Below are 11,906 nucleotides of genomic sequence, written 5' to 3'. Positions count from 1 at the left end.
TAAGCCAACACTACCAACACTACCAACACTACCAACACTACCAACACTACCAACACTACCAACACTACCAACAACTAACCAAAATAGCTCTTCCTCGGACTTTCTGTGACTTGCATAAGTACGAGGTAGTTGAGGTAGTTACCTCACCTAGCATATCTAGTCTAGTATACTTTATAACCTTTACTACAATACATGTCTAAGTAAATCTATATATAGAATTTCTCAACAAGTTTCCAATGTTCAATATTCAACATATAAATCATCAGTACTCTTCTCTTCTCTATATATATTGATCAGATCTCTCGACAGATATCATTCTTGAATTATTGATTGATGAATATCTTGTATATCTTGATGATATCGATGAGAGACGTTACCTCATCTCATCTACGATAGACTGATAAAATTGCTAATTTAAGTAGGTACCTAGTATTCTTCAAAGAGGTCTCAGTTGGGGTTCCATTCATCCTTTAAAGGAGGCAAAGGATGGAGATAAGTACAGAGGGAGAGGGTACTTTATATCAAATACAAAGTATTGATTGAAATCTTTCTTTCTTTCTCTCTTTCTCTCTTTTTCTTCTGGTGTTCCTCTCTTCTAGATAATTTTAATTCATTCTTTCAAATTCTACATCTTCATTTCATCACCATCTCCATCAATCTCTCTATCCTCCCCTCCTCCCCTATCAACCCCCCATCCATCTCCCCATCCCAATTTCACATGTCTCATAACCTCAACTCGTATTTCGACCACTCGTTCGTTACAACATCCTCACATCCTCACATCCTCACATCTCACCAAGCTCCGTACACTTTTCATATTCCTTGGCCTTTTTCTGAACCCACTGATAGGTTATTAGGTGATATTTCAATTATCAATCATCAATCATCCTCATCCTCATCCCTCAAAACATTTCCAACTCCCTCTCCCAACCAATCTCAATCATCTTACTCTTCCCACATGAAACTACTCGTACGGAGTATTCAATCATCTTCCTCTGTACTCCGTCATTCTATTTCCAGAACACGAGTATTGTATGGTAGGTACCACTACTGGTTTAGGTAATGATGCGTTTAATTTGTTTGATTTGTTTGATATGATATGATATGATTTGATAAGATACCTACCTACCTATATAAATTTAATACCGGTAATTGTAGAATTAATTCTACTTCCTCTCCCTTTTGATTCAATCAATCCATCAATCCATCCGCCAAATCAAATCAAATGAATTCAATCAACCCTCCAAACCATCTACTCCGTCTCGAGTCCGTATCTACCAACGGATAATAATCCAACCCCGCCACGCCGAATATCCTGCATATTTACTAAGTATTTACCAAGTACCTACGATACCCTACAGCCTACCTCCTAAAAGCATCCATTCATCCATCCATCCATCCATCTCCATCTCCCAAGGTCCTCAGCACCACAGCACTGCACACCACTGCACTCACTACACTGCACGCCACAAGCAAGTAATCTAAACACCCTCGACACCTTAGACTTAGAACATCCATACCAATCATGAATACCTAGGTATCTATGCACCAACAGTAAAAGTCTCACTCGGATCATATGATCTACAGTACAGTATAATCTACAGTATAATCTACAAATACCGGTCCAGGAAATCTATGATATACCTAGGTAGGTACTAACCTTATAGTAATCAACTCCATTTTTGAGGGTTTCGATGTCATCGGAGTTGTTGTTACTACCTAGATGATACTCCAGGGCTACTCGTATCAGTGAGTATATCTAGAGGCTATCTAGACTAGATAGGTGGGTGGGTATTGGGGAGGGAAGATGGATGGATGGATGGATGGATGGATGAATGAATATTTCTCCTTGTTCATACTCTAGAATTTATGAGGGAATAAGGATCTACGGAGTACGAGTAAAGATTAGAATTTTGAATTTTGGATTTTGAATTAGAGAGTTGTAGTTGAAGAGAGTACACCAGATATAATAGAAGAGAGTATAATAGAAGAGTATAAATTAGAGATTCTTATTATTATTTCATATCCCCCTCTAATCATTCTATACCCCTCCTCCCCCCCTCTCAATCATATATAGTATAATCATTACATCTACTACACTACATCTACTACTGTGCGTGGGCTAGTGTACGGAGATTATATAATATAATATAACATAATACAATACAACACTAGTATAAAAAATAACCCCCTCCTCATTAATAAACAGCCTCGATAATATAATCCCCCCCCTCTTACTAACGCCCAACCTTTCAAATCCCAAGTTTCAAATCTCAAGTATCAAATCCCAAGTATTAAATTTCATCTCTCATTTTTCATCTCTCAACTCTCATTTCCCATCTCTTAACTCCTGTCTCCCATCTCCTATCTCCTATACATCAAAATGTAAGTCTTAAATACTAACAAGTCTATTTATCTAATACAACCTACCCACCCATCTACACACACTCCTCAACTCCTCAACTCCTCAACTCCTCAACTCCCCAATTCCTATATAAACACTATAAACTCAATCCTTTCTTTCTTTCTTTCTTTCTTTCTTTCTTTCTTTCTTTCTTTCTTTCTTTCTTTTTTATTTAATACACTAACTAAGAACTTACTAGATATTTCATTTTTTATATTTTCCTTTATTTTCCTATTACAGTATAATAATATATCTATCTAATATCTAATACCTCTAATACCTTTATTATATATATAATATTATAATCTCTCGATAGGTATCTATATTAATATTAATATTAGATTAAGACTAGGAGTAGGAGTAGCTAGTAATTTATAAATATATATAAACTTAGGTATAAATTTATATATATTTATTCATATATATATATTCATACATATCATACATATCATTCATTATTCAACTCAACTCAACTCAACTCAATTCATTACTTTCCTTTCCTTTCCAAAATTCCTTTCCTTTTTTCCTCTTTACTTCTCCTTCTATTTCATCCTACACTTTAAAGATCAGATCAGATCAGATCAGATCAGATCTATTATTCTATACCCAAATTAATAATATGTTTCCAAAAAAATAAGCGATTTTTTCTACTTCATCAATTTTGAAATTTAATTTTAATTATTTCTAGACTTATCAATATATCTTCAAATTAAATAAATTTTTTAGAATAATGAATATCTCTATTAAAGGAATTGATAAATAATTTTATAGATATATTGAATAAATAATTATAAAGTTAAAAGTAGATAAAATTTAAATTTGATTTTGAGATTGAAAATTAATATGTTTTCAAGCTATTTTCGAACTTTCGTCTCGAAATTTCCAATTCGATTAATAACAATTTATAACAATTTAAAACAATCAAAAATTATATGAATAATATAATTCATTATTCTCTATTATTTGATCAAATTTTCAATTGAATTAGACTACAATTGATAAAGATATTATAGATTGAAATTAGAAAATCTAACATTTAGGTGTTTTTGATGAAGTATTGAAATTTAAGGTTTTGGAAATAGATTATTAAATTAAGTGTATTATTCCCCCATTCCCCCATTCCCTTATTCTACCCTTCTCCTTCTACAGAGGTTGACGATATAAGTATTATAAAATACACCAAAAAGCAACCGAGCTTTTCCCCATTTTTATTGTTTGAATTAATCATATTATTATATTGGTTGAAAATTTATATAGTAAACTTCAAATAGTAAAAGTATTGTAAATTTATTTTATTTTCAACAAAATCATTCAAATTTATCAAAATTTATATTTTTTTTAAAAAAATACTATTCTAAGTTTATTTAAAATCTATAGAAAGTTTTGAAAGCTTTAAAAGCTTTAAAATTGAAAAGATTGAAAATTTGAATAAAAGAAATCAAAATTCGAAATTTTGAGGAGGATAACTGAATATCTAATAAAATTAATAAAAGCAGTATTGGAATTTTATAAAACAGTAATTTTTATTAAAAATGAGGCTTATACGACTTACGCCTTCAACCTCCGTACACTCTCAGATACCGAGTTTGATAGGCTTGAACATAACCTTGGAAACATGAGGTAGATACCTAGATAGGTAGATAGGTATTCATTATACAATACAATACAATACAATACAATACCATACCATACAATACCACACAATACCACACAATACCACACAATACCACACAATACCACACAATACCATACAATTCCCAATACCTCCTCCAATAAAATCCCAAACCTACTGTATATCAGATTATAATACTAGCATACACACACACACACAAAAGCATCCAAACCCCCTCAACTTAACATTTACTTCCAATCATAATTCCAATTCTCAATCCCAAAACTCCAATTCCAAAATCATAAATCATAAATCAAAAATCAAAAATGAATTCTCAATACCAACACATACATCCAAAAAACATTTTAAAAAAAAACATCAAAAAAACAATGGGTATCCTCCAACCAACTAACCAACAAACTAACAATCCCCCATCCCATTCTCTATACTAGAATGAGAGCCAAAAGAAACAAACGCCATATTCAATCCTTCCTTCATTAGATACATATCCAACATTAATAGATCCTGCTTTCAAACTCTTCAGTTTATCCCGTGTTCCAAAGATGAATCACTTAGACTCATCTATCACACCACTTCCATTGCTTCGACCCCTTCCAACCCCTCACTCCTCCACTCCACCCTCTCCATCGCCAATTTAACCAAATATCCCTAAAGATACAAGGCCATAAGATAGTTACCCAGTTGATTCCCTTCTCTCCCTCTCAAAACTCATGAAAAAAATCATCATCATCATCAAACCCAAAGTCAAACTCACTCTCATTCTCATTCTCAATCTCATTCTCAATCTCACTTTCCTCCTCATCCAAACTCCCCATCTCAACATCTGACCCCAACTCCATCCCCATCCCCACCCCCTCATACCCCCTCAACTGTTTCACAAACCCCGTATTCGCCTTCAACATCGCATACATATACCCCGCCATGGGAACCTGTCCATTTTGCTTTGATTTAATCAACGCAAGCTGCAATCCCGCCATCCACCACGGAAATGTCGATATCCTATCGCTATAATTTTTCCTCGGTTCGTATGTAGCATAAAGAGCACTCGCTCTCAAAAGTGCCCATGTTCCCGATTTCGATTCAGTATCTTGATCTGGCCATGCTGGAATCAATTTGCTGCTTGGGAGAGGTTTGATGTCGCAGAAATCTTCAAAGCATGAATCTCGAATCGGTGCAAAATCTGGTCGGGACTCGTCATCATCAGAGTGAAATCTTTTAGATGGTGTTCTTCTGAAAGAACCATTCCATTTGTTCTTGACTTTAGCGATATCCTCATCCAACTTGTCGAGAAGAAGTTTCCATTCCGCTGCTATTTCGATTTCCTCCAAAGTCACATTTTCACCCACCCTCACTTTTGCCTTGACTCTTTGATCCTTGTAAAATTGAGCCAAGGTGGAATCATATTGAGGTGGAGGAGGACTGATGCTTTTGCGAAGCTCATCAAGAAATTTGTCAGTTTGTACCTCAACCACACTCGTCATTTTATCAAGAATGTGATTTGTGAGCTTTTGCCTTTCACTTAAACTTTTGACCTTGTATGCTGGAATGCGAGGCACACCCACACTTTCCTTTATGTAATTCTTAACTCTGAGAAGGTGCTTCTCCGTGAAAATATAACCTTGCTTTCCCTGATCAACCAAATTGCTAAGCAAAGTTGCCAAAAATGTGATTTCAGGCTTATTGAGATCACCAATCTTGTACTCAATCGATTCCTTCCAAGCTGTACATTGACCCAGCAAACTTTGACACATATTGAAGTCAAAGCTAGCATTCAGAAATTTGTTCGTAGGATCAGAAGAGCCCTTGGTCAACTGTGCGTAAGTAGTTTTGTCTTGCTCAATGTAACCCTCTTTGACAAGATCCGGAACTTTGGGAACTTTCGCATTAGCGAAACTTTCAACAATGGCACGATCCCAACAAACCCATGCAATATCTCCATCATAATCACCACCTGATAATTTATCAGCTAGGGCTGGATAACCTTTAGTAGAGAAGACGATAACATCTTTAAGATGCCTCAATTCGTGTTTGTTGACTGCAGTGACGCGTTGAATATCGCTAGGATAATGAGCAGGGTTTCTAGCAACGAGTACATCGATATTTTCCAGTTGAGTATCAGATAATCCAGTTTCATTGTCCACAAAACTTGAGAAATCCAAATGAACCTCATTGGGCTCCAAAACACCCCAAAAGTCTGGAACCATGTACACTTTGGTAGATTTCGCAACAGTGATATTGAGGCGTTCTTTCAATTCCGCACATTTCATATCGAAAGCTTTTTTAACCAAGTCCATGACAAACTGTAGTCTTCGGGGATCAAAACCAGCATCAAGAAGTACACTAAGTTTATCTTCATGCTTTGCTGGTAAGCCTCCAAGCCACTGGAGAGTACCATTCTTGACCCTGTCTTGGAGAGAAGAATTTGTGAGCCGATTCCAACAACGAAGTTCTTGAGGAGAATTCAAAGCGCTTCTCAGTTCTTCCAACGATTGTTTTAACCCTTCTTTCAATGCATCCACGATTGCATTTTCCATCTTCTTTAGATTTGTGGCTTGATGCATGAGAATTGGAAGAAGCTGAGTATTTAGATCCGCCGTCTTTAAAGGAGCAGAGTGTCCCACAACTTCAAAGGTGCGATGGGAAGGATGATCAAAATCTTGGCTGCTCTTTTTTCCACGTTTCCATTTGCATTGTTCACCATATAACTCAATCCAATCATTTTCGATGTCCTGAGTACGATCAACAACCCAAAGGCCTTTTGCTTCACCAAATCTTCCCTGAAATGCTGATGGTATGTACGACAACTCGAGTTTGAGTACTATCTTTCTGGCTAAAGCTAATGACATTCTACCAGCACCATCTGTCATAACGTAAGTCTTGCTGGAATCATTTATATCCGGGTTTCTGATATCTTCTTTGCGACGAATCTGAGTCTCTTCAATGGTAACAGTTGCTCGATTCCTAGAGACAACCAAAGCGGTTCTCGCAAACAGCTTCATATATGGTTGATGATCATTCTCTGAAGTCGGTCTGATACTATTCAGAAGTTCATCAACTGTCATACGAACAAGGAAGTTTGGAGTGGGATTTCTCGTTCTACTTCCCTTGAAGAAGCCATGGCCACCAGTCGCAAAGAGAAAGGCACGATAGGGTAAGGCAAAACTATCATCCTCAGCATCTGACTTCAAAGTGCTCTTCTTCTTTCTTTCGCCGCACTTGACAAAATATGATTTGTAAGTTCTACCCAAAATTTGATGATCTCCATTCACCAGCCAAGACTTCAAAGCGTTCCATGCATCAGGATTTACTTTTGCCATCGCGGAACTCTTTCTTCTACTCCCCAAGTCGGGTATCGCAATTTCAAAAAACCTATCACTACCGAATCTTCGTTCGAGACGGTGAGTCAAATCCAATCTCATAGGTTTCAGCTGAAAGGAGAGCAGGGGTCCCGACTCCTTTTTGTTTTCGAGCAAAGCAGCGGTAAAGACCACTCCATTAAAACCTCGAATGTATCCTTTCATAGCGACCTCCCAAACATCGGCTGCACATCTTTCCGGAAACTTTTTATCCCGAAGAACCGGAAGTGTTTTCAACATATTCCAGAGTTTATCATATTGTTCCCACTCTTTAGTGTATGGCAAGGTGAATTCGGCCATGGAAACCTCGACGAAGAGAAACACGCGAGTAATTTCATAACTGACATAGAAGGGAGCCTTTTTCAGGCAATGCGGTAATATTGCTACAGTGAAACATCAGCAACCTTGAGCCTGAGTGGCAATGTCAAAAAGCATTAGGTAAACTTACGTAGAACTTCATTCAAGCACTTCTCCGTTTCTCTTTGATTTGTGTTATTCATGATCTGCTTGAATATCTCATCGGTTGATTCCTCCTCCGTGTCATCAAACATACCATCAGCCATATCAAACTGAGGTCCAGCTTGCGACGGCACATTGGTACCAAAACTTTCCATCACTTGGCACACCCTCTCGGCTTCAATAGCATCAAAACTACTGCCGAAATCAGAACTTTGTGTTCTTGGCCCTTGATCATCCAATGAGTGGGGTTCTATCCGTAACTTCATGATGGGCTCCGGTTCTGGCTCGGTAGCTTGGGTGTTAACGAGAGTACTACTACACCCCTGTGAGAATATGGTCGATGCATTTGTCGTAAAACTTGTATCCCCATTTGAGTTTCCATCATCTTTCAGAGGCACCGTTTTGTATTGATCCGTATTTGTAAATTGGGACTTTGATACGTTCCATCGCGGCAACGGAGGGTTAGAGAGACCTTCGTGGCCTGACGACTTGGTCGCCGGCCCTTTCGCCTTTTTCATGCTGGGATTAATACTAGGAAACGGTTCCAGGCGATGCTTGCCTTCGTTTTTCCTAGCGGAGCTGAGCGGAAAAGGAAGAGGACTGTCGTCAGGCTTTGGTGTTTCCCCAGCTGAGCGGAGAGACGTGTAAGCTTTCGATGAACTATCTTGGTGTGAACGACTTGCTGTGATTGCGTATCTGAGATTTAGAACTCTCAAAAATTCCTCTTGTAATTTCCTTCTTTCGTCGGATGTTATTGGACGTGGCCTATGGCGAGTCTTGTCAGGTAAAACGCCTCGATCAGCATTAACTTTCAATACCCACCCACCATATAGCTTGTGAGCTTGCGCATCGAATGTTTCAAGAGCATCGAGCAGTCCGCCTTTGTCCTTATAATAGAGGAACCTGATTCGGGCCACAATCTTATTGACACATTCCTCCTCTTCCGATTTACATTTTAGTTGTCGCTGCTGGGGTGACTCAATCTTGTTCACCGGAAGCCTCAAGTCCCATTTAAAATTGCGACCCTCAAGAATATGATTGATTCCATCTGTGTTGCTGCTCCTCCCGAATCTGTCTGCCAAACTTGGTGTCCTCGGTACCGCAGACATTGTGCGAGTATTCTCCTGACAAGTATGTGCCAAGCGCAAGTGCTTTCCCTCCCTTCCCCATATATTAAAAAACCTTCGCTTTGCGCGTTTGCAGTCCCCAATTCAAAATTACATATGTCTCGATTGGGTTTCGCGCCGTTTCGTGCAGACGGACAGCTACGTCTTTGAAGGCGGGGTATTCTGTACGTCTAAACGAATTGTTTTTCGAAGATAAGAACGATGTATGGATGCCCATATGTCGGTAGCCCGAAAGGATCGCAGAGTAGTAGCTGGACTTGTTGGGCGCGAAACAAACGGGACGAATGCAACACAATTGCGTTGTCGGCAAGGCTGAGGGGAACTGGTTGGAGAGCAAACGAAGTTTATGGAATTGCGGAAACAGCTACGAAACAGTGAATTGCATGAATCAAGACAGGAATCAAATGAAATGCAAGCAAGCAAATGACGATAGAGGGAATGGAAAACCTGCGATAAAGTAAAACAAATAGCAAAAAGAGATAATAATCGAAACTATGCGATGCAATTGATTGATCGTGCCATAGTGATATTTTACCTGGTTCGGGTTGACTAATTGAAAGACTTGAAGGGTGTCCATTTGTGGAGTATGCCTTGTATTAACGCAGGTGGGTGGGTTATCAATTCTAGCTGATCTTTCCCATGAACATGAGGGGATACTATACTTTGAGAATATGAAATGAGGATATACTATCCGATGATGGGATTTGAATAATCCTGAGGCATGTAGATGCCTAGTAGGTGGACAGACGAGACAGACTCGGTAGGTAGTTGTAGTCTTCCTGATATCTGAGGACCATTTACAAAGAAAACTAGGCTCGGTACACAGTCTAAAAGCATTCCGGCGTTGGGTAGAGCGACCCCTCCTAGATCTTCACGAGCTAATAATATTTAAGTAAGAGTACAAAGTCAAGCTACGCCGTCTTTATTTTAGCGTCCAAATACTCTAAAAATCCATTTTCTTATTAGTTTCTTTAAGGTATTAATTCAAGGTTCACTCAATTGTTGCACATCTGAAGATTTCGGCATTGTTACTTTCGAGCTTTGGCACCGATAGTACCCATTCCTCAACTCCAGAGCATTCAAATCACCAGCTACCTAGGTAGTTAGTATAAACTAATAATTCTTTTGAACATCTTATTAGTTACTATACCTACCCTCCCATCCTCATTCATAACGAAAAGATTAGGAGAGAGAAAAATAAAAATAAAAATACAATAATTCTCACTGGCGGTTTTCTCGCCCATCAATGAAAAGTTATACAAAATAGGAGGCGAAGAGATCGTAGTCCTCAAAAACGGGATATACATATATATAGGTATATATATATATACCTTAGTGGGGGTTGCTGGTTTTTTATTATAGTGTCTAAACTGTATTTAAAAGAAAATATTATATATATAAAATAAAACTGTGTATAGAAAACAAAACTGTATACGCGAAGCAAAACTGTGTATACGAAACAAAACTGTGTACGCGAAGCAAAACTATATAGAAAATTAAATTATAATTATAATAATACTATATTAAAAAGATAATACTGTATTAGAAAGATAATACTGTATTAGAAAGATAATACAAATTAGAAAGATAATACTATATTAGAAAGATAATACTATATTAGAAAGATAGTATTATATTAGAAAGATAGTACTATATTACAAAATTAGTATTGTATTAGGAAATTGATATTAATTTAGATGAGATATATATTAATAAAAATGAATTTGATTATATAATCTAATTTAATTGAGTTTAATTATCAAAAAGAAATTATATAGAATAGTAGTGCAGTAGTAGTATATACTACTTATAATTTAAAAAAGAATAAAAAGAATAAAAAGAATAAAAAGAATAAAAAGAATAAAAAGAATAAAAAGAATAAAAAGAATTAAAAGAATAAAAAGATTAGGGAAAGAAGAATAAAAAGAAGAGGAAAAGAAGAAAAAGAATAATAATATATTTTAGGAAAAGAAAAGTGGGGATTTATTTATTTTTATTTATTTATTTATTTATTCGCGTATACAGTTTTACTTTTGTATACAGTTTTGCCTTGCATACACAGTTTTGCCTCGCATACACAGTTTTGCTTTCGTACACAGTTTTGCCTTGTGTACACAGTTCACTTTCCTACACAGTTTTATTTTCATATATAATATTTATTTTAATATAATATTCGAGTATATTATAGTACTAAATATAACTCTGTGAATACACAGCGTTTCGCGCACCACAGTTCTACTAAATTTTCATAGTTGGGATACTATAATAAAAAACCAGCAACCCCCACTAAGGTATATATATAAATTAGTGCTTTGGCTGGACAAATTTAAACTTCATATACAAACAACGAGTAGACAAGAGAGACCTTCAAGATAACAATTTCATCTCAACCCCCCTCCCCCCTCCCTTTCATAATCTGCATCCCTATCAATATTTCAAACATCAGTAACAATCACTTCTAAAAAACTATCATTCAATACAGAAAATTCTCTTCATTCGCTCACTCCCCCTATCTATCTATCCATCGACCTACAGGCCACACCTCCCTCTATACATTCCTTCCCAGTTAACCTCCTCCCCCTTCTATACTATAATACAAATCTCACTCCACCTTCCCATTCCCCCATAACACACACACAATTATTTTTCCCTTTAAATATCCCATCTATGTACTATCAAAATAATCACTCCCACAAAAATATCGCTCCTTAGAGCAAGTCCATCTTAGAAAGAATCCCACAAAAAAGTCCAGTCAAACACCCTCCCCCTCTCCCCAACATCTAAACACCTTTGCAATGCACGCTAGATGAAACCAAAGTATGACACATAAGTAAGCTGTACAAAAAGACAACAAGAATCAAGGAATTACATATTCCTCTACTTTAATTTTTCCTCCCATTCCATGTTCTCCCCCCCAAGCTCTCAAA

General features: G+C 36.9%; 1 protein-coding gene across 1 annotated transcript; it reads right to left on the bottom strand.

The window, feature by feature from the left end:
• Positions 1 to 4,738: 4,738 nt before the first annotated feature.
• EAE98_004869 (uncharacterized protein) lies at positions 4,739 to 8,961 on the bottom strand (the record flags this gene model as incomplete). Its single annotated transcript, XM_038952490.1, has 2 exons — positions 4,739 to 7,776; positions 7,842 to 8,961. 2 exons carry the CDS (start codon positions 8,959 to 8,961, stop codon positions 4,739 to 4,741), a joined length of 4,158 nt encoding a protein of 1,385 aa, XP_038811140.1.
• Positions 8,962 to 11,906: the final 2,945 nt, after the last annotated feature.

Source organism: Botrytis deweyae (assembly GCF_014898535.1).
Source record: "Botrytis deweyae strain B1 chromosome Unknown BDEW_009, whole genome shotgun sequence".
NCBI classification, from domain to species: domain Eukaryota; kingdom Fungi; phylum Ascomycota; class Leotiomycetes; order Helotiales; family Sclerotiniaceae; genus Botrytis; species Botrytis deweyae.
This window is presented reverse-complemented; position numbering and strand designations above follow the sequence as displayed.